This window comes from Leopardus geoffroyi, chromosome C1 (assembly GCF_018350155.1).
Source record: "Leopardus geoffroyi isolate Oge1 chromosome C1, O.geoffroyi_Oge1_pat1.0, whole genome shotgun sequence".
Classification (NCBI taxonomy): Eukaryota; Metazoa; Chordata; class Mammalia; order Carnivora; family Felidae; genus Leopardus; species Leopardus geoffroyi.
In genome coordinates this window covers 1,970,787-1,997,229 of record NC_059328.1, presented here as the reverse complement: position 1 = coordinate 1,997,229, position 26,443 = coordinate 1,970,787, and the positions used below count along the sequence as shown (strand labels likewise).

General features: G+C 68.0%; 1 protein-coding gene across 6 annotated transcripts in view; it reads left to right on the top strand.

Moving 5' to 3' along the window:
• Nucleotides 1-25,208, top strand: part of MEGF6 (multiple EGF like domains 6) — an 85,982-nt gene extending 60,774 nt beyond the window's left edge. For 2 of the 6 annotated variants that reach the window (XM_045475390.1, XM_045475392.1), the window contains 32 exons: nt 3,803-3,928; nt 5,513-5,635; nt 6,596-6,718; nt 6,855-6,992; nt 7,407-7,526; nt 7,828-7,950; nt 8,437-8,613; nt 8,769-8,900; nt 9,445-9,573; nt 10,935-11,063; nt 11,763-11,897; nt 11,983-12,117; nt 15,075-15,200; nt 15,749-15,880; nt 15,958-16,086; nt 16,195-16,326; nt 16,817-16,945; nt 17,023-17,151; nt 17,400-17,528; nt 17,947-18,075; nt 18,338-18,466; nt 18,687-18,815; nt 18,957-19,085; nt 19,235-19,366; nt 19,470-19,598; nt 20,189-20,317; nt 21,307-21,435; nt 21,610-21,738; nt 22,066-22,194; nt 22,286-22,414; nt 22,967-23,095; nt 24,593-25,208. In XM_045475390.1, the coding sequence (XP_045331346.1) occupies nt 3,803-3,928; nt 5,513-5,635; nt 6,596-6,718; nt 6,855-6,992; nt 7,407-7,526; nt 7,828-7,950; nt 8,437-8,613; nt 8,769-8,900; nt 9,445-9,573; nt 10,935-11,063; nt 11,763-11,897; nt 11,983-12,117; nt 15,075-15,200; nt 15,749-15,880; nt 15,958-16,086; nt 16,195-16,326; nt 16,817-16,945; nt 17,023-17,151; nt 17,400-17,528; nt 17,947-18,075; nt 18,338-18,466; nt 18,687-18,815; nt 18,957-19,085; nt 19,235-19,366; nt 19,470-19,598; nt 20,189-20,317; nt 21,307-21,435; nt 21,610-21,738; nt 22,066-22,194; nt 22,286-22,414; nt 22,967-23,095; nt 24,593-24,657 (4,112 nt within the window). In that variant the 3' untranslated portion in view covers nt 24,658-25,208. Of the gene's footprint in view, nt 1-3,802; nt 3,929-5,512; nt 5,636-6,595; nt 6,719-6,854; nt 6,993-7,406; nt 7,527-7,827; nt 7,951-8,436; nt 8,614-8,768; nt 8,901-9,444; nt 9,574-10,934; nt 11,064-11,762; nt 11,898-11,982; nt 12,118-15,074; nt 15,201-15,748; nt 15,881-15,957; nt 16,087-16,194; nt 16,327-16,816; nt 16,946-17,022; nt 17,152-17,399; nt 17,529-17,946; nt 18,076-18,337; nt 18,467-18,686; nt 19,086-19,234; nt 19,367-19,469; nt 19,599-20,188; nt 20,318-21,306; nt 21,436-21,609; nt 21,739-22,065; nt 22,195-22,282; nt 22,415-22,966; nt 23,096-24,592 lie in introns of all 6 variants that reach the window. The other 4 variants (XM_045475387.1, XM_045475391.1, XM_045475389.1 and 1 more) reach the window with 3 other exon arrangements.
• The last annotated feature ends 1,235 nt before the right edge of the window (nt 25,209-26,443 follow it).

Here is a 26,443-nt window from a genome sequence, read left to right as displayed (position 1 = left end):
CAAGGGGGGCCTTGAAACCCTTGAGGAACTTGCCTCCGAGGCAGGGAGAGGGCAGGAAATCCCTCCCTCTCAGAAGTTCTGATGGAAACAAAACACAGAAAGGTTTCAGTTCTTAAAGATGAGAATTTGCCAGAAGGATTTTGCCAGCAGCCTGAGGCCCCTGAGCACCACCCACTCAGCCTGGCCCCAAGGGAAGCAGCAGTAGCCCGGCGTCTTGGGGCCCTCCATCTCTGGGCTGCCCTCCTGGGTGTGTCCCCCGGGCTCTGGGGTGGGAAGAAAGAGCCCGGCAGGGCCCAGTGCTAGTGCACCCTGAGTGTCACCGTCGGGTCACAGAGCAGGCCTCTTGCCTTTTCCAACTTGGGGCAGCAGGGCCTGGGAGTGCCTTGGTCAGGTGATGTGTTCAGGAAGGCCATTCTCGCTTTTCTGTGACATCTTGCCGAGGGCCCAGCTGCTGGGTGGTTTAACACTTGGCACTGGGAAACCCGCCTCCTCTGTGCGGCTGGGCGCTCTGAGCCAGCAGGACCCCTGCCCGGTGGTCCCTCCTGGACCTTGGACGTGGAACTTCCCCTACTCCCCCGCAGCAAGCGATACAGCACAGGGTCCATTTGAGGGACCATGACCTCACTGGCCCAACTAGTACGGGGTCCGTGTGTGTGATACCCACCCCCCCCCCCTCCCCGGTCCTCTGCCCTTGGCCTTTTGGACTACTCACCCCCCACCCACACCAGCCCTCGCACTCCCCACCCTCCTTCACCCGTGTCCCAAAGCCCTGACCTGGGTTCCTTCCCCTAGGAGTCACACGGGCCCTGTGGTGGCCACGGTGTGGGGGAGGGTCTCCCCAGCCCTGTGTTTCCTCGGGCCTCTCTGCTGGCCGTGCCCCGTAGTCTCGGGGCTGTCCTTTCCCCACCAGGCCTGGGTCCCTCAGGGAGGGAGCAGCGAGGGCTGCTCAGAGGGGAGGCCCCCTGCCCCCCAGGAGGCCCCGTTGGCAGAACGTGAGGCTGGCGCCAGAGCCACAGGAAGCGGGAAGGTAGAGGGCTCTAGGCTCATTTCCACGCTTCCCTGCAAAGCTCCCTTGCGGCTCCGGGCGTGCTCTCCGGTGCCTCCCAAACCCGAAACAGGCCACCGTTGCAAGAAAGCAGTGTGCCTTCCCGGCCCTGCGGGGCCCCTGGGTCTCAGTGGGGTGGTGGGAAGGGCTTCTCCGCCCCTGAGCACCCCCAGGAGAGTCCTGGCTTTGGCCGAGCCCAGGGCCCCAGAAGGGCAGCTGCCGGTGCTCAGGAGCGACGGGACGGTCACGTTCGAACCCCGGGGGGTCGGGAGCAGTGGCCACAGGCCCTGGGCCGACAGGAAAGCAAGGGCGCAAAGACCGGGTGGTGCGGTGGGGAGGGTCGGTGAGTGTGGGCGGCGCAGAATGGAGCTTGGGGCCAGGCGTGGGGCCGGGTGGCCTGGGCTGTGCGAACAGTGGTAGATGCACCCCCAGGGGCTGCGGCGGAGCCCGGGTTCACCCCGAGGTGGGCGGCGCGGGGCGGGCAGGCCCTGGCGCCCTGCTTGTGGCTGTCCCTCTCCCGCTGGAACTTGGGAGCTCGCCGGTGGGTGTGTGGTCTGTGATGGGGCAGTTCCGGCCCCTGGCACGTGGGTGGTGGCGGCCCCTGCTGGCGGAAGGCGGCAGTGCAGCCCCACCCTGAGATCCTGCATGGGGGAGGGGGGGTGCCGGGCCGAAGCCCCCCAGCAGGTACCTCGGTGGGTGTCTTCAGGAGCGGCGGTGCATTTTCTCACAGTTCTGGAGGCGGGCACTTCCTGCTCACGCTGCCGGCCAGCGGTGTCCCGCCTTCCTGGTGGCCTTCTGGCCGTGTCCTGTGGCAGAGGGAGAGACAGAGAGAATCTCGTGTCTCTTCTTAGGAGGGCGAGCTTTCTGTTGAATCGGGGCCACGCCCTGTGACCTCGTGTAACCTTAATTATCTCCACGAAATCTCTGCCTCCAAAGAGAGTCACCCTGGGGGTTAAATTTTAGGGGCACGCGTGTCGATTCAGAGGAACGGAAACATCAATCCCGTCAGGGGCGGCAGGGCCTGCTAACCTCCCGTTTTCTGACCAGTTCTTGGCTCTGCTTCGGGTCTGAGCATGGTCCTGACCTGCGGGGCCGCGCAGGCTGGGGCATGGGTTCCACGGCCGGGTCTCAGTGTGACCTTCACCACCAGCTCCGGGCACCGGCCGTGCCGAAGCAGGCCCGTCCCTGAGCTGCACGGCCCCGTGTCTGAGAAAAATCCGCCTCCTCCAGCTTTCTGGGCCTCCGTGGCACAGGGTGTGCCCGAGGCCGCTGGGCTTGGCTCCCTCGTGCACACAGCTTGGGAGCACCTGGAACCTTAGCACTGTGTGGCCGGGCAGCGGGAGTCAGGTTCCGGAGGCCAGGAGGCCCCGCGGCGAGCCCCAGCTCCCTTTGCCAAGCCCACCTGCTGGGGATCTGTCCCCTGGCTCACTTGACGGGGGGGGGCGGGGGGGGGCAGTGCCAGGTCATCCCCGGACTCGTCCTGGGGGCTCTGCCTGTCAGGGGGTCTCCTTTCCACCCCTGTCACAGCCCCCTGGGCCCTCCTTGTGGCCGTGGTACCAGTCCTGTGGGCCGCCCTGCCCTGGGCTCCAAGACCCTGTCTCTGTGCACCTGTCCCACCTGCCAGGAAGGCCTTCTGGCTCCTGTTATGAGTCCCAAGTAGGGAGAGGGCTGGGACTCTCTGGCACACAGAGAGCCCAGGAACCGGGCTGGGTCAGGTCGTGCCTGTGGCTCAGTCGGTCATAGTGGCTCAGGTATGGCAGGCAGGGCCGTGGGGGGTCAGTGCCGAGTAAGGTGGCTGGGTGGGGGAGGGGCTTCAGGGCTGACGGACATCAGACAGCGCTGCCACGCAGGCCTTGGTCTGGCCCAGGTCCCACATCACTGCCATTCCTCGGTGCATGTGGCAGGCAGGTGCTGCCGGGGGACCGAGCCCTCACTGCCACCCTGGTGTCCTCCCATAGGCTCACTTCCCTAGTGCTGGTTTGGGCCTGATGGGACCCTGGGCAGGGGCTCCCCAGCCGTATGCCTCACGGGAGGAAGTCGGGTCTCTCACGAGGGCGGTGTTCCGGATTTCTCAAGCACACTGCTCCTGGCAGACAGCGTGGTCCTGGCGTCCTCGGAGCCCTGAGGCCAGGCGCCCGGTCTGTGGGGATGCCGTGTCCGCTCCCCCATGCCGCCAGGCCTGCCGCTCCCCCTCCCACAGGCGACGAAAAACGGCCCGGGGTGGGCAGGGGCTGCGCGGGTCCGACAGGGGCTGCGGGCCGGGCCTGTGGGCTGTGCTGGCCACCTGGCCCCTGGCCTGACTGCCAGGATAGTGGAAGTGTCTGGGTCTCCACCACCCACAGCCGGCCCACCGCCTCCTCCAGGGAGCCTCCCAGTCTGCGTGGCCTCCGAGCCCCGAACACCCGGGCTCTCAGTGGGGCCCAGTGGTTTGCATTGCGGGCTGGATGGCGCTGGGTAGGTCTGCAGTCCCTGTCTGCACCCAGTCCCCAGACAGGCTGGGGACGTGGAGCCAGAAACAGACCTGCGTCCCGGGCACCCTGTGTATGGACTGAGGAGCAGAGCCAGGCCCGTGAACACCGCAGGAACAGTGTTGCCCTCTCACAGTCCCTGCTTCTGGAACACAGAGCAGAGGAGGGTCCTGGGGGCTCCCTGGAGGAGGCGGTCACGTGATATCGCTGCTCTGCGCCTGATGAGGGTAGGCCCCTCAGCCGGGTCACCCTCCTGGGCTGACCTGGGCTCCTGTCTGTGTGTCCCCAGCCATCAACTCTTGTGCCCTGGGGAATGGCGGCTGCCAGCACGAGTGTGTCCAGCTCACGGTGACCCAGCACCGCTGCCAGTGCCGCCCCGACTTCCAGCTCCAGGAGGACGGGAAACGCTGTGTCCGTGAGTGTGCCGCCAGCCCTCGGGAGAGAGGCTGGACCCCACCGGGGCTCCCATAACCCACAGAGCCACCCGGGGACCCGAAGCCCGAGCCCAGGGCGGGTGCAGGGGCAGATGCTGGGGGGCTGGGGCTGGAAGGGGGCCTCAGCGGAGGCGACGAGGCATCGTCCAGCCCCTGGTGGGCACTGGAGAGGAAGCCCCTCAGGCTGTGCTCTGGGAGCACGGGGGAGGGAGTCCCTTAGGCTGTGCTCTGGGAGCACGGGGGAGGGAGTCCCTTAGGCTGTGCTTTGGGAGCATTGAGGAGGGAGCCCCTAGGCTGTGCTCTGGGAGCCCTCCCAGGAGGGAGCCCCTGGGCTGTGCTTTGGGAGCACTGAGGAAGGGGCCCCCTAGGCTGTGTTCTGGGAGCACTGAGAAGGAAGTCCCTTAGGCTGTGCTCTGGGAGCACGGGGGAGGAAGTCCCTTAGGCTGTGCTCTGGGAGCATGGGGGAGGGAGAGAGTCCCTTAGCTGTGCTCTGGGAGCACAGGGGAGGGAGTCCCTTAGGCTGTGCTCTGGGAGCACGGGAGAGGGAGTCCCTTAGGCTGTGCTCTGGGAGCACCGGGGAGGGAGCCCCTGGGCTGTGCTCTGGGAGCACGGGGGAGGGAGCCCCTGGGCGGTGCTCTGGGAGCCCTGTGGAGGAAGCCTCCTAGGCTGTGCTCTGGGAGCACGGGGGAGGGAGTCCCTTAGGCTGTGCTCTGGGAGCCCCGGGGAGGGAGCCCCTGGGCTGTGCTCTGGGAGCACGGGGGAGGGAGCCCCTGGGTTGTGCTCTGGGAGCCCTCCCAGGAGGGAGCCCCTGGGCTGTGCTTTGGGAGCACTGAGGAAGGGGCCCCCTAGGCTGTGTTCTGGGAGCACTGAGAAGGAAGTCCCTTAGGCTGTGCTCTGGGAGCACGGGGGAGGGAGCCCCTGGGCGGTGCTCTGGGAGCCCTGTGGAGGAAGCCTCCTAGGCTGTGCTCTGGGAGCACGGAGGAGGGAGTCCCTAGGCTGTGCTCTGGGATCGTGCATCTGTTGGGAGCAGGAAGGCCAGGACGGGGCACGTGGGGGACGATGGGAAGGGCATCTGTGTGTTGGCCCTGGGCTTTGTGTGGGCAGGTGGGACCCAGGCCCCGGCCCTCGGGTGGAAGAGGTGGACAGGGCACCACCTGGCATCTCGCCCTGGGGTCTCAGGGCTGCCTGCCACGGGGAGAGGAGCCTCCCTGATGGAGGTGGTGGGGGCAGGCCCGGGGGCCCCCAGATGTGGAAACTGGGGGGGCGGGGCGCTGGGATGGGGCAGGTACTGCGAGAGCACAAGCCCCACTTGGCCTCCTGGGTCCCAGGCCAGGAGTGAGGGTGGGTCTGAGAGGCCGAGCAGCGGGGGCACAGCGGCATGGGGTCACGGGGGGGCGGCAGCTCGGCTCCCACTAGAAGGCTCAGGAGGAGCTGGCCGGCACCCAGTCTTCTCTGGAGTCTTCTCGGGGTGTCTCGGGGGCTCCCGCATCTGTGAGAGGGAGCCCCCCCCCCCCCAGCCTGGTGCCCTGGGGGAGCTCACGAGAGGCCCGGGACTGTCACTGCAGGGAGAAACCCATGCGCGGACCGGAACGGCGGCTGCGCTCACACGTGCCAGGTGCGCCGGGGGCTCGCCCACTGTGAATGCCACGCGGGCTTCCTGCTGGGGGCGGACCGCAGGTCCTGCGAAGGTACGATGCCCCACCCCGGGGTGAGCCAGCCTCTGCACCCCACCTCGCACGGGGGATGGGCGGGGGCAGGGACACACTGAGCAGAAGCAGGTGGGAGACCTCGGGTTGTGTTCTTAGTCCTTATTTTTTAAATGTTCTCTATTTATTGATTCTGGGGGAGAGAGGGAGACTGAGAGCGGGGGAGGGGCAGAGAGAGGGAGAGAGAGTCCGAAGCAGGCTCCAGGCTCCACGCTGCAGCACAGAGCCGACGTGGGGCTCGATCCCACAAACCGTGAGCTCCTGACCTGAGCTGAAATCAAGAGTGAGATGTTTAACCGACTGAGCCAGCCAGGCGCCCCTTGTGTTTTTATTTTTTAAATAGTTCCCATATTAGCTAAGTAGTACACGGTCGTCAGGGAAACAGAAGAGAGATCACGAAGAGAAAGGGAGGGAGGTCACCCGAGCCCGGGTGGCGTCTCCGAGGCCGGCTTCTGGATGTCTCCGTGGTTGTTTGTTGGGCCGGCGCACTTGGAATCGTCCCCGGTCCCTGGTCCCAGGTCCCAGACGAAGCTGTCCTTCATCCCTGGCTGCAGGGGTGTGTGCTGAGTGGCCTGGGGCGTCCGTCACCCCATCACGGGAGTTTGGGGCGTGCCCCCTCCTCCCCGTGCACACGGCTCTGGGGACAGGTCTGTGCGTGTCCTCCTGTAACCCTCAGGGTGAGTCTGCGAGGTGATGCGGTGTGTCCAGGGCAGGCGGCGAGCTTTTCCCCGGGCATCTGAGAGACATGCCCCCCACGGCACCAACACCACGACCCGGTGTCTCGGGCGTCATGGCCCTGCCGCTCTGCGTGCGGGCGTCTCAGCAGGACATGGGGCTGAGGGGCCCCTTCACCCCAAGGCTCCCCCCCCTCCCCCACACACTGGGGGCTGTGCATCCCAGGCCGGCAGCCCAGGGGCCTCCTCCTCGATCTCTCCCATCCAGATGTAGACGAATGTGCCACAGGGCAGGCGCGGTGTGCCCACGGCTGCCTCAACACCCGGGGGTCCTATAAGTGTGTGTGCCACCCCGGCTACGAGCTGGGCGCTGATGGCCGACAGTGCTACCGTGAGTAGACGGTGGGCGGGCATCGGCCTCAGGGGGTGTGGAGGGGCCTGGGGGGGGCTGCAGGGGGTCAGGGAGGACCGTGCCAGGCGGGAGCGGGTCACCAGACTCCCATCCCCGGTGGCGGGTGTCACTGCAGGGATCGAGATGGAGATCGTGAACAGCTGTGAGGCCGGCAACGGGGGCTGCTCCCATGGCTGCAGCCACAGCAGCGCGGGGCCCCTGTGCAGCTGCCCCCGTGGCTACGAGCTGGACCAGGACCAGAAGACGTGCATCGGTGCGCGGGCTCCCCGCACACGCCCCCGGTCTGCGCACTGCTGGCTGCCGTGACTCGGCATGCCCCCGTGCCCCCCTCCGTCCTGCTCGCTCTGCCCCGGGCCGGGGGTGGTGGCCGAGGGCGGGCCTGGGAAAGGCGGTACTGGGCCCCCTCGGCCCCCATCCGCTCGGTCACTTGGTTAAGCGCCCCCCTGCCCCCCGTGCCGCCAGGTGGACTCCTCACCCCCGCTGCGGCCCCCAGTCTGGCCCCCACAGCCGGCGGGGTGGCCCTGGGGCCGGGGCACGTGTCCCGTGTGTGTGTGTGTGTGTGTGTGTGTGTGCACGCGCGTGCAAGGCCGGGGAGGTGCGTGGGTGCGTGTGACCGCGTGCAGGGGTGCGTGCAGGCGGTGCCAGCGGCCCTGTGTGCGCCCTGCAGACGTGGACGACTGTGCGGACTCGCCGTGCTGTCAGCAGGTCTGCAGCAACAGCCCAGGCGGGTACGAGTGTGGCTGCTACGCAGGCTACCGGCTCAGCGCCGACGGCTGCGGCTGCGAGGGTGAGCCGGGGGGACCCCCCAAGGGGGACCCGGGTTTGGCTGCCCTGCCTGCCGCCCCCACCCCCGGCCAGCCGCGTCCCGCTCCCGGGCTGCGCACCCCCGCCTGCTCCTGGCCCGGCCTCCCCCCCCCACCCCCCGGGCAGGCGTCCGCTGTCCCCCTGACGCTGGAGGTGGGGGGACGGCTGTGGCACAGTCATCCTCCGTCACGCATGCCCCGACCTCAGTCCGGTGGGCGGAGCCGGGGGTGGGCGGACCCCGAGGCCCCCTGGGACAGGCCCAGCAGCCCCGGGTTTGCCCGCAGACGTGGACGAGTGCGCGTCCGGCCGCGGCGGCTGTGAGCACCACTGCACCAACCTGGCCGGCTCCTTCCAGTGCTCCTGTGAGGCTGGCTTCCGGCTGGACGAGGACCGTCGAGGCTGTGCCCGTGAGTCCCTGCCTGTCACCGCAGGGACCCCGCCTTCTAGGCACCTGTCCCTTATGCCCCCCAGGTCCCCCCCCCCCCTCCGTCCTGGCCAGGTAGAGCCCACCTCAGTCCTGCCTCTGGCTGTGGGACAAGCTGGGGGCAGCGGTGTCGGGGAAGGGGCTGGTCAGACAGGCCTCCGCCAGGGCAGGGGTTTGCCCAGGGGTCCGGGGTGGTCCGGTTCCTGTCCTGCCCCGGTGAGAGAGGGACCGAGGACGGCGTCCAAGGGAGGAGACTGCCCCTGCTGCCCCCCCCCCCCCCCGCCGCTGCCCCCGCTGCACCTGGTCAGGAGTACAGCTGGGACGTCCCCTTGCCATCGAGCTGAGGCGGGGTGCAGCAGGGGCTATAGGTGGGGCCCCAGGGGGTGGGAGCTGCCTCTGGGCACTGAGGGGCGGGGGAGTCCGGGACGGGAGGGTGGCAGGGGCTAAGGGGCTTTTGTGCCCCCGCCAGCCCTGGAGGTACCCGAGGCGGACCTGGACGGCCAGCTGCCCTTCGTGCGGCCCCTCCCACACGTCGCGGTGCTCCAGGACGAGCTGCCCCACCTCTTCCAAGATGACTACGTGGGGGCCCAGGAGGAGGCAGCAGCAGCGGAGGCCCGGGGCGAGCACACGCTGCTGGAGAAGTTTGGTGCGGGCGGGCCCAGCCGTGGGGGCTCTGCTGTCGGGGACGGCGGCCCAGCCGCCACCCGTCCTGGGGTCTCGTTTGCACAGTGTGTGTGGGGGGGGTGCTGAGCCTGGCCGGACCACGTGGGCCCTGACCTCTCTCTGCCTGTCTGCCCCCAGTGTGCCTGGACGCCTCCTTCGGCCAGGACTGCAGTCTCACCTGTGATGACTGCAGGAACGGGGCCACCTGCCTCCCGGGCCTGGACGGCTGTGACTGCCCTGAGGGCTGGACCGGGCTCATCTGCAATGAGAGTGAGGCCTCGGGGGCGGGGTCCTGCGGGCAGCCACCCTGGGCCGGGGGAGGGGGGTTGGTCCAGCCAGGCGCTGCTCTAGGTGCCGGGGGGGCCTCGGGGACTGGCAGGGGCAAGCGGGCTGGCAGCCCAGGCGGCAGGGGTTCTGACGGGGTGCCGCCGGTGGGCGGGACCAGCCACGACCCAGGCCGCACAGCGAGTTGGTACTGGAAGTACCTTTGAGACCTGCGGTCCCAGCCCCCACCCGGTGACCAGCCCCTCTCAGGTGCACGTGGGTGGGCGGTCTCAGGGCCGTGGTGACTGTCCCCGAGGGTTTGCCTGCTGAGAGCACCGCAGAGGAGGGGCACGTACTGGGGTTTAGAGGGAGGGAGTGTGGTGATCGATTAGTGACGTCTGCCGTGTGTCGTGGCCGGGCCCGGGGCACAGGTGCTTCCGAACTGGGGGGCTCACACCCCGGGAGGCGCCTCGGTGTCTCCAGAGGGGCTCCTGGGGCCACAGTGCTTCTGCGGCCGGTGACCCTGGTGCGTTGCTGTCACCACCCGCAGCTTGTCCCCCAGACACATTTGGGAGGAACTGTAGCTCGTCCTGCAGCTGTCAGAACGGGGGGACCTGCCACCCCGCGACGGGGGCCTGCCGCTGCCCCCCTGGCGTCTCTGGAGCCCACTGTGAGGACGGTGGGTGCAGCCCTCCTGGGGTGGAGGGGATGGGACACGGCCTCCCAGCTGGCCTCCCGGCTTTCTCTTAGCCACCTGCCTCCCGCGGGAGTGGGGAGTGGGGAAGGCGGCTGTGTGGATGCGAGCTTTGCCTGGGGCCCAACTAGAGCTGATGGTGAAGACTTGGCAGGAAAACAGCCCCTTCAGAATGGGTTCCCCTGGAAGATAGTGAGCTGTCCGTTCCTGGAAGCATTCAAGCAGACTCCTGGTGGCTTAGTGGGATTTGGACGAGGGAACGTGCCTGGGCCCATCATTGCATGGGACGACGCTAACGTCCTTCCTAACTGTGAAGCATCAACATTTATGAAGGAATTCGAGAGTCTATATAAATAAGTTTCCAAAAACGCTTTGTCTTTAAGTCTGCAGGCCTTTAAAATTCTGCCTCTTTTGCCGCAGAACGTAGCTAGTGCATGAACTTCCTGCCTTAGTAAGGGGGGTAGTTTTAGTCACTGGAAGCCATCCCTGGGGCTTTGCCCCCCCCATTCGAGGCTTCAGGGCGTGTGTGGGCCCTGAACAGACCCACGGGGCTCCTGGCACGTGAACAGCTCGCATTGTTTGCTTTTGCTTGTGGCGTGGTGTGGCGTGGTTCCCCAGAGACCTGGGCCTCTGCTGGGGTCCTGTGGGGAGAGTGCACCAGTCCTGGGAGAGGCTGGCAGGCCAGTCCTCGGGCGGGAGGGCTCTGCGGCCCCCGCATAAGTTTCCTGGACTCCGGGCGCTTCAGGGCCCGGGGCTACATCCCTCTAGCCTCTGCCTCTGTCTTCCCATCTCCAGCTTTCCTCTCTTTTCCCTTTTAAGGACACTCAGGGGATTAGGCCACTTGGATAACCAAGGGGGGTTCTCACCTGCAGATCCTGGGGATTTAGACAGCCGGTTGGGGCTGTGTGTCCCTCCTTCCCTGAGGGCCAGAGGTTAGGCTAGGTGACCACCGAGGGACGGAAGTCAGGATGCTGTAGATGTGGATGGGGCATAGGAGATCGGGGGAGTCTCTGTGCATCCCACGCATATGCTGAAGAATGTCCTTGGCTTTGCACCCCGGGCCATCCTCCAGGCCACAGATGCTGGGGAGACGGGCCAGCCAGGGCAGATGGCCATATGTATGGCTCATCTTGTGTCTGCCCTGTCCTCATGGTGCCCTTGCCTGCCCCCCGGGCCCCTCCCTGTCTGGGGTGCAGAGTCCTCTGACTGCTGGTGGCACCAGAGCCCTCTGCCCCAGTGGCCCGGGCCACTCCTAGCTCCTGTGCTAGGCACTGGGGCCCCCGGGAGCATCTCCACAGCGTGAGGACATGTCTAGAGGGTCACTCAGCAGGCCCTGCCTCCCCCAGGCTGCCCCAAGGGCTTCTACGGCAAGCAGTGCCACAAGAAGTGCCACTGTGCCAATCGTGGCCGGTGCCACCGCCTCTATGGGGCCTGCCTCTGCGACCCGGGGCTCTACGGCCGTTTCTGCCACCTGGGTGAGTCCCCCGCCCTGGCTGCCTGCGCCCAAGGGGATGGCTGAGGGCTCCTTCTGTGCCTTGCTGCCCGTGCTGAGGCTTGGGTGTGGCGTCACCACCTGCAGATGACGATGCCGGGCTGGCGAGGCCCCCCCTGGCTGGGATGTGGGGTCCGCCCCCAGGGCTGTGGGCTCAGAGCCTCGTCCTCTGAACTGCGCTGGCCTTCAGGGTGTCTCCCGTTACCTCCCGGCCCCAACCGGGCTAGTGGGTGGGCTGGCTTCCCTCTGAACGGGGCACGGGCTCACCTTGGCTTTTGGGGTTCCCTGGCAGCCAGGGGGAGTCCTGAGTCCCCAGCGGGGCCACCCCTCCCTGGTGGGCCATGGAGCAAAGGTGGGTGACGATGAGCCGACCTCACCGGGGAGCTCTCCACGTTCCCCTGTAGAAGGATCATTTAAAGGGGAGGAACCGGGAGTCCGAGGGTCTCCCGGCTGGGAAGTGGTGGGACCCCGGGCACGCGCCCACACTCTGCCGAGACCGTCTCTCATCTGTACAACGGCCACGCGGGTCGCAGCCCCCTGGGACACCAGCGGCTGGGAGGGCAGGACCGCCCTGCACGGCTCCCGGGGACACGTGTCAGTGAGCGGGAGCTGGAGAGCTGGGACCCAGGAGGGGCTGGCCCGTGCAGGTGGCCAGGCTCTCACATGGGCTCTGTGGCTGCAGCCTGTCCTCCGTGGGCCTTCGGGCCGGGCTGCTCGGAGGAGTGTCAGTGCGAGCAGAGGAACACGCTTGCGTGTGACCGGAGAGACGGCAGCTGTTCCTGCAAAGCGGGCTTCAGGGGCGAGCGGTGTCAGGACGGTGAGTGCAGGGCGTGCGGAGGGGTGGGGGGAAGGGCCCCAGCCTGGCCGACCCTGCAGGCCCCTCTCTCCTTGCCCCCCTGCAGAATGCGAGCCAGGCTTCTTCGGGCCGGGGTGCCTGCAGGCATGTGCCTGCCCTCAGGGCGTGGCCTGTGACCCCGTCAGCGGCCAGTGTGGGAAGCAGTGTCCCGCCGGCTACTGGGGGAAGGACTGTGACCAAGGTCAGTGGCCAGCCCGAGGGGCACCCGGGGTCGGGTGGGGTGGGGGTCACCTGCCTGCGCCGGGCACCGGGCACCAGGCCCCGGAAGTGACGGGAGCAGGAGGTGGAGTGAAGCCACCAGCCTGGCCCCGTGGCACTTGCACCTGCCGTGGCCCCGCCCTGGTCATGCAGGGGTGACTTGGCACTGGTCTGCTGGTCCCGGTGCACCTGTCAGGGCTGCTGGGGCAGGAGTAAGTCTGTGCTCGGGGCCTGACCCAGGGAAGGGGTCTGCCCCTCCACTGGTCAGCTAGAACGTGCTCAGTGTGCTGGGGGCTCCATCCCAGTGGGTCTAAGCCTGGGGGACCCGGGGCAGCTCTCTTGCGGTGGGTCTGAGTGTGGGACCCAGGACAGCTCCGTCCTGGTGGGTCTGAGTCTGGAGGACCCAGGGCAGCTCCGTCCCAGTGGGTCTGAGTGTGGGACCCGGGGCAGCTCTGTCCTGGTGGGTCTGAGCCTGCAGGACCCAGGGCAGCTCCGTCCCAGTGGGTCTGAGTGTGGGACCCGGGGCAGCTCTGTCATGGTGGGTCTGAGTGTGGGACCCGGGGCAGCTCCGTCCTGGTGGGTCTGAGTCTGGAGGACCCAGGGCAGCTCCGTCCCAGTGGGTCTGAGTGTGGGACCCGGGGCAGCTCTGTCATGGTGGGTCTGAGTGTGGGACCCGGGGCAGCTCCGTCCTGGTGGGTCTGAGTGTGGGACCCAGGACAGCTCCGTCCTGGTGGGTCTGAGTCTGGAGGACCCAGGGCAGCTCCGTCCCAGTGGGTCTGAGTGTGGGACCCGGGGCAGCTCCGTCCCGGTGGGTCTGAGTGTGGGACCCGGGGCAGCTCCGTCCTGGTGGGTCTGAGTCTGGGGGACCTGGGGCAGCTCCCTCACGGTGGGTCTGAGTGCGGGACCCTGGCAGCTGCTCCTGCAGGGCCGACTTGAAGCGGAATGTTGGGCTGGAGGTGCAGCATGGTGAGTGACAGAAGGCCCCCCGCACGGCTGCCCTGGCCACGCGGTGAAGGACATGGGCAGAGCGGTGGGCGAGGCTGGAGGCCCCTCTGGTGCTCACATGCCGCAGGCAGATGAGGAGGGAGAAAGCCCCCTGCGTGGGTCCTGGGGCTGCCCAGCCCTACTCATGGGGTGTGGACAAGTGGGGACCTTCCAGAGCACATGGTGTGAGCACTGTTTGCACCTGTTGGCCCAAGTGGATGGGAACTGCCCGGCCTGAGCGGTCCACTGGTGTGAGCATTCTTTGGGGGGGGGGGGACTGGCTGGCTCGAGCTCCCCCTAGTTTTGGCCTGTCCCGTCCCAGGAACAAGGAGGGGATTGGAGGCCACTACCCAGCCTGAGATGAGTCAGTGTCTCCCTGTGCACCAGGCCAGGTCCCTCTAGAGGGGTCGTCCTAGAGGCCAAGGTGATGATCTCGCAGAGCTCTCGGGTCCCAGGGGTCCAGGAGGAGTGTGTGGAGGGCTGGGAACCCAGCCTGGACCCCCAACCCCCTGTGCACCCCAAGGGGCTCTGCGGTGTCTGGAGGTCTTTAGTAGCTGCACACATCTGCTCTCCTGTCCTACAAGCCCCGGCATAGCTCGGCGAGTCACAGACTTGCCTTGGGGACCCCTGACTCTTCTCTCTGCCTCCCCCCACCCCACCGGACACTCATGGGAGTGCTTGTGAGCACAGCACACACTTGGGCAGCTGTCCCAGGGAGGGGCAGGAGGTCTCTCCGGACACCGTCACCTGGAGCCCTTCTCTGCTGGGTTTCCTTGTTTCTTTCCCTTTTCTCTTTGACAGTTTCCTGCACCCTAAGGATGCAGCACAGGAAATGCCATGCATATTTTTTTGGGAGTGATGGGCTCCCCACTCCTGTCGGGTCTGGAGAGATTTACCACCCCAAATGCGTGTCTGCCGGGCCCCCTGAGGCCCCACGGGACAGCTTCAGCTGGTGCCGTCACCAGCCTCTGTCCCCTGGTCCCCCCTGGTCCCCACTGCGCGGCTGCCCGTGTGCGCCTCCGGTCCTCAGGGGGAGGCGGGTGCGCGCCCCGCCCAGGACGGGCCCTCAGGACAAGGGTCCGCAGATGTATCCTCAGTCCCAGAGCCCCCTCCAGGGACTCCACCCACCCCTCGGAAACTGCCCCAGGGCAGGGTGCGTGCTCCCCACTCCCCCAAGGGCGCTTTTTGATTCCTTGGGCGTGGAGCTCGGCCCCACAGCCTGTCCCCTCCAGGGGCTGTGCCCTCCTTCCTGGGCCTGCCAGAGCTTTCCTGCGGCAAGGGGCAGAGCTGCAGGGGGGCCCAGGTTTACCGTGGGGTGTGGGGGGAGGCCGTGCCCAGGCTGGTCGGAGGCTTAGGGCGCCCTGGGCTCTGTGTGTTCTCTTGGGGAGGGCGCAGAGGCTCCCAGCACCTGCACCCGCAGAGCCCGCCGTCTTCGCCCCTCAGCAGGCTCTCTCTCCCTGGTCTTGGCTCTTCCCCCAGGGTCTTGCTGCCCCTCTGCTGGGCAGAGGAGGAGGGGGCCCCAGGACTCTGGGAGGCCCCCCACCCTCCTAATGTGTCTGGCTCCCACGGTAGCCCCCATCCTGCGGGGAGAGGGCCACAGCTGGGGGTAAAGTGGTGTGTGTAGACCCCCGCCTCACCCCAGCCCGTACTCTTTGGGGATCTGAGGCAGGAGGCCACGCCTGTCCTGGGCTTCCTGGCTGGCGGGGAGGGGGGAGGACGGAGGGCAGAACTGCCTCCAGCTCCAGTGTGCTTGGGTGCCCGCAGAGTCCTCCCTGCGCCCCCTGCCCCCACCTACCCCGTGCACGGTCACCCCAAGCAGGCCCCTCCCTGCCGGCGTGCTCTGCGCCCTGCCTGTTCCTATGACCACCATGGTCACCCAGGGGACTCTGGCTGTGCCCAGCAGCCCCACTGGGGTAGGGGGTTGCCGAGGCCCCACCTACCTGTTCCTTCCTGCAGAATGCCCGGAGGGGACGTTCGGTGTGAACTGCTCGGGCTCCTGCTCCTGTGGGGGGGCACCCTGTGACCGTGTCACGGGGCAATGCCAGTGCCCTCCAGGGAGGACTGGGGACGACTGTGGGGCAGGTGAGTGGTAGCAGTGTCCTGAGATCCCCTCCCCCCTGCGCTGCACAAGGCTGGGTGGTCCCAGCCCGGACTGTGTTTGGGGACCCCAGCCCCAACTGCATTTGGGGACCCCCAGCCCCATCCTCAGCAGCTGAGACCCCACGCTGAATCACGCTTGGGTCTGGGGGTGGGGACTGAGCTGACCTACGTGCACCAGGAGCCCGTCAGCCACGGCGACGGACCGGCCAGCCGAGCCGCCTGCTCTCCCTGCGGGCGGTGCTGTGCCCTCTGGGCTGCTGGCTTATGGGGGTCTCCCAGCCTCTCTGATGCACTCCCCATTTTGCCTGTTGAGCTGTCCTGGGGCAGGGGCTCCTCTTTGGGGGTGGTCCTCTGCAGCCCGCAGCCCAAGGAGGGGCCGGGGGCTCCCATGACCCGTTCCTCTCCCTCCCCTGGGCCGGCTCAGTTGGTGCCACCGCTAGGCTGGGACACAGGGTTGGTACCGTGCTCCCCCGGGCCAGCAAGGCCCCCCTGGGAGACTGACTGGCTGTGGTGTGCGGGGGGGAGGGTAGATTGTCCCGAAGGCCGCTGGGGGCTGGGCTGCCAGGAGATCTGCCCTGCGTGTGAGCACGGTGCCGTCTGCGAGCCCGGGACCGGAGCCTGCCTGTGCCGCCCCGGCTACACGGGCAGCCGCTGCCAGGACGGTGAGTCCCATGTCCCCCCGACCTCAGACCCTAGCCCGGGCGGCCCCATCCACCGCTCACACTTCCTCGTCCTGCAGCGTGCCCGGCGGGCTGGTTTGGGCCCGGCTGCCAGATGAGGTGCTCCTGTGCCAATGACGGGCACTGCCACCCGGTGACCGGACGTTGCAGCTGTGCCCCCGGGTGGACCGGCCTCAGCTGCCAGAGAGGTGTGTGGGCCCGGGGCCCAGGGCCGGGCATGGGGGGGGGGCGAGGAGGAGACGGGATGCTCGCGGGTTCTGCCAGGCCTGTGCGGGCTGACCTGGGTTGCGTTGCAGCCTGCGACAGCGGCTACTGGGGACCCAACTGCAGCCACACCTGCAGTTGCAGTGTAGGCCACGGGAGTTGCGATGCGGTCAGCGGCCTGTGTGCGTGTGAGGCCGGCTACGCGGGCCCGCGGTGTGAGCAGCGTGAGTCCTGGCCCGCCCACAGCCGTGCTCCCACGCGTGTGCACGCACGCACCCAAGTGCTGGGGGCCCTAGTCCTGGGACAGGCAGGGGTCCCCTCCCCCAGCTCCCCCTGTCCCCCCAGCTCCCCCTGCCCTGCTGGGCCCAGGCAGCCCCCATGTACCTGGGCCTGAGATACAGGCGCACTTGGAGCAGCAGACAGGGAGAGGTGGGGTCTGTTGCACCACCGGAGGAGGGGGGGGCCAAGGGCCACGACCTTCTGCGTGTGCCCCCCTACAGCTGGGCCCAGGGGGTCCAAAGTCATGCTGGGGCTCCTCTCCTGGGGGCTCAGTCCTTAGCTGGCTGGGCAGGGAGAGGGTGGAGGCAGGTAGATGAGCCCCTTGGGGACTGCCCCGCGGTCCCGTCCCCCAGCTCGGATGGCAGAGGCACAGGCAGGTGTCTGTCAGTGTCTCCCCACCTCCGGCTGACGCTAGGCGGGGGCTGCACGGCTCAGGGTGTCCCCAGGGCTACTTTGGGCCAGGCTGCGGGCGGCGGTGCCAGTGTGAGCACGGGGCAGCTTGTGACCACATCAGCGGGGCTTGCACCTGCCCGGCCGGCTGGAGGGGAACCTTCTGTGAACGTGGTGAGCTGGGCCGTGGGCCGGGGCTGGCGGTGGGCCCCGTTTCCTGGCTGTCTCCCATCACTGCCCGCTCTCCGCAGCCTGCCCGGCGGGCTTCTTTGGACTGGATTGCCGTGGCGTCTGTGACTGTGTCGCCGGAGCCTCCTGTGACTCCGTGAGCGGCTCCTGCCTCTGCCCCGCCGGCCGCCGGGGCCCCCGCTGTGCCCAGGGTACGAGAGGCCCAGGCGGCCCCGGGGGCTACAGGAGGGGGGCCGGGTCCACGGAGCCAGACTCGCGTCTAGGGCCTCATCCTGCGTGTTCGACGCTGCCTGGTGGCCACCTGGGAAACGCCGCTTTTGCCCACAAGGGCCAGCATGTTGGTCTCTGTGGCCGCCCTGCCTGTGCCCAGCTGCCCCGGATCTGCTGCAGCCCCGGCCAGGGCCGCTCCCCAGACCCCTGACTGTCCCCTGTCCTGCAGCCTGCCCAGCCCACTCCTACGGACACAACTGCAGCCAAGCCTGCACCTGCTTCAACGGGGCCTCCTGTGACCCTGTCCACGGACAGTGCCGCTGTGGCCCTGGCTGGACGGGCCCCACTTGCCTGGAGGGTAAGCCCTCCCGAGGAGGGGTCCTTTAGGAGCAAACAGTCCCACCCCGGGGAGTCTGGAACCGAGGATTGTGTCAGCCCTTCGATGAGCCGTGCAGGGTCACGTGGGCGTGGGATGCCAGTGACGCGGGTTTCACCGGGAGCAACGGGCAGGGAGGACCGGGGCCTGTCACACCCCCACGGGGCCCGCGGCGCTTGGGGGCGGCAGGAGGGTGCCGAGCCCCCCCGAGGTGGGTTGGGGGCCCGGAGTGGCCTGGGGCAGGTTAACTTACACGCAGCCCTGGGGGAGGCCCTCCCCACAGAGCCTGGTGTTGGGTTTTGGGGTGGCTGGAAAGAACCACCAGGGCCAGCCCTCGACAGGGGAGAGGTGTTGGCCCTGCTGGGCTGACTGGTGGGGTGCTGCCCCCCCCCCCCTCCAGCCTGCCCCTCAGGCCTCTACGGTGAGAACTGTCAACATTCCTGCCTTTGCCAGCACGGGGGCACCTGTGACCCTGTCTCAGGCCACTGCACGTGCCCAGAGGGCTGGGGTGGCCCAGCCTGTGAGGAGGGTGAGCATGGGTCAGGCGGTAGAGGAGGAGGAGGGACCCGGGGTCCGGGGTGGGTGACCCGAGTGTCCTGGCACGCCCCCCCCCCCCCCGACCTCCGTGGGCAGAGGCGGCTGCCTGCTGCTGGGGGCTGTGGCCCCAGACCCGTAGTGCGACCAGCCCCAGGCACCTCTCCTTCTCGACGTGGGGTGCAAGGCCCTGGGCGGGGTGGGGGTCTCCTGGGCGCGGGGGGCACAGGGCACTCCCGGAGCACTGTACCCTGCAGAATGTCTGCCGGGACGCTTCGGGGCCGGTTGCCAACACAGCTGCAGGTGCCTCAACGGTGGCCTCTGTGACCGGTACTCAGGCCGCTGCCTCTGCCCAGCCGGCTGGACCGGGGACGAGTGTCAGAGCCGTGAGTGGGCCAGATTGGGGGCCGGTCGGGGGAAGTCCGGGGGTCCCTCTGGGCCCATCAGGGGCTGGCCTCAGCCTCCCTGCAGGGTGGAGGGCCCGGTGAGGGGTCACTTGGCAGGTGGGGACAGGGGCGGCTGTCTGAGCTCCCAGGGGTCTCCTGTGGGAGGGCTGGGGGGGCCCCGCTTGAACCCCCGGAGCCCGACCCAGCCCTCTGCCTGCAGCCTGTGCCGAAGGCACGTTTGGAGCTCACTGCGAGGAGCGCTGTGCCTGCCGGCGGGGAGCCACCTGTCACCACGTCACGGGGGCCTGCCTCTGCCCCCCGGGATGGAGGGGCTCGCAGTGTGAGAACGGTGAGACCCTTGGCGCCGCCGCACCCGGGGGCCCCGCTGCTCGGGTGGGGGTGGGCCCTGACGCCGTGCCCCCCCCACCCCCCGGCCCGGCCCGCGCCGGCCCCGGGACTCCCTGCCACCCCAGCACATGGCTTCCCGCAGCCTGCCCGCGTGGCCGGTTCGGAAAGGACTGTGGCCAGCACTGCCAGTGCCCGCCGGGCTCCGCCTGCCACCACGTCACCGGGGAGTGTCGCTGTCCAGCGGGCCTCACGGGGCCCAGCTGCGAGCAGGGTAGGTGACCCCGCCCGGGCGGGCACGGGGCTGTGCGTCCCCCTGGAGCGGCACCCCCACGGGGTGGGGGGCTCCACAGGGGGGTGGCTCTGGGGCGGACGGAGGGGGCTCCCGAGCCGGGCCGGGACCGACCTCCGCCTGCGCCCCAGCCTGCCCGCCAGGCACCTTTGGGGAGCGCTGTGGGCAGAAGTGCCGTTGTCCCAGCGAGAACCAGACCTGCCACCCCGCCCTGGGGACCTGCACGTGTGCCGCTGGCTACCACGGCTCCGGCTGCCGGCAGCGTGAGTGCGCCGGGCCGCCCGCCGGGCCGTCCTTGGGAGGGCTGCGCACTGCCGCGGGCCCGGCCCAGCTCCTGGCCCCTGGCAACGGCCCCTGTCCTCGCAGGGTGCCCCCCTGGGCGGTTTGGACCCGGCTGTGAGCAGCCATGCGGGTGTCTCCACGGGGGCTCCTGTGATGCGGCCACCGGGGCCTGCCTCTGCCCTGCTGGGTTCCTTGGGGCCGACTGCAGCCTGGGTGAGTGGTTGGAGCGGAGGGCTGGGTGGCTGGCTGAGGGAGGGGGTGGCTGCCCTCTGTGCCTCGGTGGGCAGGGCCCCTGACCATCTGCTCCCCCCTCCCTGCCCCCGATTCTCCTGCTGGCCCCAGGCTGGGCTAAGGTGGGGGGTGTCAATGTGACCCCAGTGTCCCTGCCGGTCAACTGTCCCCTTCACCTGTCCCCACTCTCCGCCCCCCCCCCCCCAGGCCCCCCAGCCACGCCTGGCAGGGGCTTGTGGACCTCTGTGCAGAGGCCGGCCAGGCATCCAGCTGAGAAAAGTGCCTTTCTCTGAGTCATGTGGGGACTTCCCGCCCATCCGGGAGCCTGGCTGGGCTGGTGGGGGTGGGGTGGGGGCATCAGTGAGTCACTGTCGCCGCAGAGCAGGCCTGGCCCCCAGCAGACCCGTGGGTAGAGGGGAGATGCCAGGGCGGGCGGGGGCACGGGAGGAGGTCGCCTCCGCCCCATCCGGGGCAGACACAGGGCTCCCCCTGCCCCTTCCCGTCCCTGGGCCGACATGGCAGAGAGAAGGGCAGCCGGCAGCGGCGGCCACCCTCCTGTCTCTTCCCGGCAGCCTGTCCGCAGGGCCGCTTCGGTCCTGGCTGTGCGCGTGTGTGCAGGTGTGGGCAGGGAGCGGCCTGCAACCCCGTGAATGGCAGCTGCACCTGTCCCCCGGGGAGGACCGGCCTCCACTGTGAGCATGGTGAGCACGGACTCCACCCGCCACTGTCTGTGTCAGCCCTCGGGAGCGGGGCCGATGGGCTGGAGCCATGGGTTCCCCAGGGGAGACCTGGGCCCCCGAAACCGGGTGGTACGTTCATGCTGATGGTCTCCGACGATCCCAAGGGGCTCGTGGGGGCAAACAAGTTCCAACCCGGACCCTCCCAACAGAGGGTGGGCGGGCGGGGGGTGGGGTCAAGCAGCTATTTCGTCTGAGGAGAGAGCCAGCTTCCTGGCTCATGGCCCCTTGGCATAGCGTCCCGCTGGCCCTTTCTGCTGGCCTAAGAGGCCAGGGACCCCAGGTAGAGGGACGTCTGGAGCACGAGGCATGGGGGAGAACAGGGGTGGCTTGTGCCCATGATGGCACCCGGACCCCACGGCCACAGCTACAGCCCCTTGGCCTGGCCCCCCCACCCTGGTAGATCTGAGCTCTCTGCTTTTCTTTAGTCCTCCTTAAGGAGTCAGTGACAAACCCCTGTTCTTAACCAGCGACAGTAAGGAGTCATAAGCCTTATGGCCCAGCTGTAGCTAGGCTGTGTCTTTGCCTCCAGGGGAGTATGGCAGCCACGGTCAGTCGTATTACAATCAGAGGCCATCGGAGGGCATGGCAGCCTGGCCTCCTCAGCCCAGAGGGTGTGCCTGTGTGGAGGGCTGCCGCCTCCAGGAAGGCTTCCCTGACCACCTCCTGCCAGCTGGGCGGGCACTCCCGTGCCCTGGAGGCCGCTGGCCCCTTTCATCCTGATCGTCCCTGGCGCCCAGCCAGCCCTGGCATTTGCTAACTGAGAGAACGGATGAATGAGCAGGACACGGCTCGTGTCACTCCCTGGCGCTCGTGTCCCTGGGGGTGGAGACCGGCACCAGCAGGCCCCAGAAAGCGTCTGTTGAAGGAAGGTCTGACGTGGTGGGGACGTGTCCCCAGAGCGTGTCCAGCCCCGGCCAGAGCTGTGAACAGCGCCTGACTTCTGCCTCCAGGCTGCCCTCGGAACCGGTTTGGCATAAGCTGCGAGCACGCGTGCTCCTGCAGAAACGGGGGCCTGTGCCACGCCACCAACGGCAGTTGCTCCTGCGGCCTAGGCTGGACGGGGCCGCGGTGTGAGCTGGGTGAGCTCCCGGGCGGCCGGAGGGTCAGGGCCTCGATGGGGAGGGGGGGTGGCTCTGGGCCCCCTGGAGAGCGTGGGGCTCGGGGGCCGCCGCGGGTCTGGGCCAGGCTCCCGAGGCTGCTGGAATCAGGCCGGTGTGGGGGGGCCGCCCCTCACGTCCCCGCTCTCTCCGCAGCCTGCCCTCCCGGTCGCTACGGTGCTGCCTGCCGCCTGGAGTGCTCGTGCCAGAACAACGGCACCTGTGAGCCCGCCACGGGCGCCTGCCGCTGCGGCCCCGGCTTCTATGGCCAGGCCTGCCAGCACCGTGAGTCCTGAGGAGGGGACCCCTGCCCGGCGTCCGCCCCTGCCACGTCAGGGCCCACCTGGGCTTCCGTGGCAATGGCCGCCGTCCCCGTCCCTCCCCGCGGGGCGGATGGCTTGGGGCCTGGCCCCGCTCACCGTGGGAGTCCGAGGCCAGAGGTCTTGGGCTCAGGGTCCCGTGTGAGCCGGCGGACCTCCCACCCGAGCCCCAGCCGTGATGGGGGAGCTCCCCAGGCCTGGGAGGGGGAAGGGGGGACGCGAGCCTTGGAACCAAGCCCTTTGCTCACTCTGGGCCAACTGAGGTAGGGACTCTAACGCGGGTCCCCTTCAGCCTGTCCCCCTGGCTTCCACGGGGCTGGCTGCCAGGTGGCATGTGAGTGTCAGCACGGAGCCTCCTGCCACCCCGTCAGCGGCCAGTGTCTCTGCCCCGCCGGCTTCCACGGCCAGCTCTGCGAGAGGGGTGAGTGCTTTGTGCTCCTGCGTGCGACTCTGGCCCTGTCCAGTCTGGCGCGGGGACCGGAGGGGACACCGAGCCGGCTGCCTCCCAGCAGGGTGTGAAGCAGGCTCATTTGGAGAGGGCTGCCGCCAGCACTGTGACTGCGAGGCCGGGGCACCCTGCGACCCCGTCACCGGCCAGTGCCTTTGCCCCCCAGGGCGCACAGGGGCCACCTGTGACCGCGGTAAGTCTGGGGTCCCGCTTGGCGGGGCACAGGTGTGGGTCTCTGTCTTTGGCGAGTGCTGCTGGTGCAGGTGGGGCCTCAGCTGTGCTCCGCCCTGGGCACATCTCCCCCCTCTGTGGGGGGCAGCTGCTGGAGGGGGCGCCCAGCATGAGGCTCCTGCTCAGGGTCGTCAAGGCCCCACACTCTGCTCTCTGGCCAGAACGGGGGCCCGGTTGGGCGGGGTGGAGACCTGCCTGATCCGCCAGCCTGCCCGGATGGAGGAGGGGCCGCACGCATGAGCTCACGGTTGTGCGCTCAGCTTGACCCGGGGAGGAGCGTCCCTGACCGCCAGGCCCCCTCTGCCAGCCCCAGGGCCAAGCGGGGAGCGGGGTGGTGACGCCGGGCAGGTACCCGGTACCTGGCGCTTTCTGGTGTGGGAGCTCACGTGGGGCGGGAAAAGCCAGGCCTGGGGCCTCTGCTCCCTCACGCTCCTGCACAGAGGGCCTGGGTCCCCTGGGCAGGGCAGGTGGACAGACCCTCAGGCCTGTCTCTCCTACTTCGTGCTGCCTGCAGACTGCAGACCGGGCTTCTTTGGGCCAGGCTGTGCCTTGCGCTGTAGCTGCGGAGCTGGGGCCGGTTGTGACCCCGTCAATGGGCAGTGCCACTGCGTGGACGGCTACACTGGGCCCACCTGCCAGCAAGGTGAGCCAGGCTCCCGAGGGGGTGGAGGGAGGGCGACAAGCTTCTTAGCCCCACCCCCGGCGTCCGCCCCACCCCTGGCGCGGGCCCCATCCCTCCTCTCCACACACGGCTCCCCTGCGAGGACATCACCATCCCAGCTGGGTACCCCTGTTGTCCGTATGGCTGCTGATGGGCGAGGTGCGGACCGTGGGGCCGGGTTCTGCCGCGCCAGCCGCCCACGGTGGCCCTAGACGGCAGCAAGGGTGGGCTCAACCCCCGGGGCAGGGCTGAATGCATCCGCTGACCTGGCCCTCCACCCCTCCCCTCCTTGCCCTGCGTGTGTGAACCAGAGCGTGATGGTGCGCCCGTGTGTGTGCGTGTGTGTGTGTGTGTGCGTGTGCTGCAGTCTATATGCTAACCTGTGTGTGTGCACGTTGGTGCGTGCCCGTGCCCCTGTGCACGTCGGTGCCTGCCTGCACCCCCAGGCAGTGAGGGAGGGTGCAGGAACTGCACCTTGGCCCCTCAGCCCCCTGGGGGGACGTGCCTCTGCAGGCAGAGCTCTGCAGTGCCCCTGGGGTTCCGCGGTCAGCTTGCCCAGACCCAGCCTGCTGAGGGGAAGGGCCGTGTGTGCCGAGAAGGTCGTGCCTGGGGCCCGTCTGGGGCCCGTGCGGACGGGTTGTGCACACAGGTGAAGCCAGGAGCCAGGCTGGGTGGGGATTCCAGACAGGTCCTCGGCTGGGAACCCCAAATGCGGGCCGGATGTTGTGCAAGCGTGCCTTCCAGCCTCTCTGAGGCGGCCCTGGGCCCAGGAGTGTTGGGAGTCCCGGGGGCGGGGTCTCACGGGAGGCGGGGTGGGGGCGGGGCGGTGGAGGCGGGGCTTGCAGGGCTGCGGCTCGGGGCGCAGCGCCACCCACGGCGGCACCTGGTGGTCGGCTGTGGGATTGCGCCGCAGGCGCTGCTAGGCGGTCCTAGCAGCCTGGACAGGTGGCAAGGGTCTGGGACCTGTGTCACCCCTGAGCCCGGTGGGAAGGAGGAGAGGCGAGGCCTCCCTGCCTTGCAGTTCTGGGCCCTGCTCACTTTCCTGGAGTGGAGCGGCTAGCTTCTAGTAAAACCCCTCTCCATGCAGCCTCAAAGTCCCTCTTCCCGGCCCTCCGTGATACTGGTCTGGGGGCACTGGGGGCTTTCATTTGCAGAGGGAGGGCCCTACAGGCCTAGGTGGCAGAGAGGCATTTGCTGGTGTCACTGGTCTGTTACCAGGAGACTGAGGCCAGAGGAGGGATGAGGATTGTGCATGTACTTACTTATAACCCGGGCCCCACAGGGTGGCGGGCAGGCCAGAATCTGGACCTCAGACACGGGGCGGTGCAGAAGCTGGGGGGGAAGGGCTGGGCTGTCTCCCCTTCATCGGCCTGGAGCTGGAGGGGCAGGAGGGGACACCCGAAGTGGGAGCCCAGAACTGGCCGGGTCGAGAGTTTCCCTGTGCCCCGGGGCTGACCCTCCTTTCCCCTGTCCCTACAGCGGCCTTGCAACCGGCCTCTGACGGACCAGCACCTGGGCTCAGCAGCAGGGCACAGAAACACTAGCGCAGAGGCAGCAGTCAAGCAGTCCCGTCTCCCGGGTGCTCTGGCGACGACTGAGGAGGGCGCCCATGGGCCAGGACTCCAGCCGCAGCCTCGTCCCCGAGGGCCATGTGCAGCCACGCAGCCCCTCGCTCTGCAAGGATCGGCTGGCACGGGGAGGGAGGCCCTGGCCGGCCCAGCCGCAAGGAGCCTGGACGAGTGGACCGGCCCTACTGGCTGTTCGTGCTGAGCAAGCCCGCCTCCCCGGGTGGGGACTGAGGTGTGGGCGCAGGTGCGGCAGGGGACTGCTGCCCCCCCAGCTGGTTCTTCTGGTGCTAGGCCCTGGGACTGCTGTGGCCCCGTCTGTTCGCCTGGAGCCGCAGCCCACTGTATTTATGTAAAAGTATTTATGTGCAGCTGGACACGCCCGCCACACCCTGGGCGCCGAAGGCTGCCCGTCCCCTGCGCCTCGAAACCCTGACGCGGGACCTTGGGCTCTGAGGGGCCTCTGGGTGGGGGACTCTGGTACATGTGAAACCCAGTAATTTAAGGAAGAAGCAGGCGCTTCCTTGTGACCTGTGTGCTCCCTGCTTCGGGCTCGCTGTGGTGGCCTCCCGGGTGCGCCCAATGAGTGTGTTTGGACGGGGATCCCCTCCCGACCAGGGAGGCCCCGTCTGGCTCCCGCCCCCGCTCCCCCAGGGTGTGGCTGGCACACGAGGAGGGTTGGAGTTTGTCCTGGTTCCCGGTGCCCTGGAGGGGCACGAGGGGGCCGGTCTGTGCGTGGGCCCCTCGGGGAGGAGGCTGGCCCGAGGGCAGGGGTGCTGTGGCAGGGGGTGGGGCAGGCTGGGCACCCCACCCCTCCTGTCTTCAGAGCGGAAACGGTGGAGGGGTGAAGAACATCCAGTAGAGTGGGCTGCACCTAGATGGTCAGGCCGGACACTTAGGGTCGGGGCTGTGGCCCCTCTGCCCTTCCCTTCGAAGGCAGCTAGCTGATCCCCTCAGGGCAAAGCGTCTCATGGAGCCAAGTGACCCACCCTGTCCCCTTAGGTAGACACCTAGTGAACAACCCGTGGCAGAGGAGATCAAAGGGACGGGCCACTGTGTCAAGGTCTTAAAGTCCCAGGAGGGACAAGGGGGGACAGATTGGTGACATGATACAGGAAGCTGCGGTCACAGGAGGACCGGTCGTGAAGGCTGGGGGTGGAGCTGTGCAGGGTGGGCGGCGCCTGGAGGTGGCAGGGAGGCTCCTAGAGGGGACGGGACAGGGACGGGGGACCGGAGAGGACGGTTAGCGGAAACAAGGGGAGTTGTGAACATCCTTCTAATTGAAGTTCTGGAACAAGGAGGGAAAAAATGACAGAAGCAACAACAGAAGTTGTCCGGCCAGAAGGTGAACCGTCTCAGACCAGAAGCGCTCCACCCATAACACAAAAGTAAAAGAGCCAGGATCCCAAGAATTTTAAGAAAATCACCGGCAAAGAGAGACTCTAAGACGCCCAGAAAAGAAGGGAAGTCCTGGTGACGTCAGACTTGACGGCAGAAACTTGGGAATTGAGGACCGTGGTACTGTTCTCAAAGCACGGATGACGCTCGAGATTGATGTTACTGTTCAGGCGTCTGGAAAACAAAGTCAGGGTTCTTCTTGGGTCTCCCGAGTCCCCACTGGGTTAGCCCTCGAAAGCCTGATCTCAAGATGCATTCAGAGGACGCTCACCAGCAAGGAGAGAAAGCCTAGGAAGGTGCAGTGAGATGTCCCCACGGTTCCCACATGACCTGGTAACAGAATCAGGTATTCCCATGAGCCGGCAGC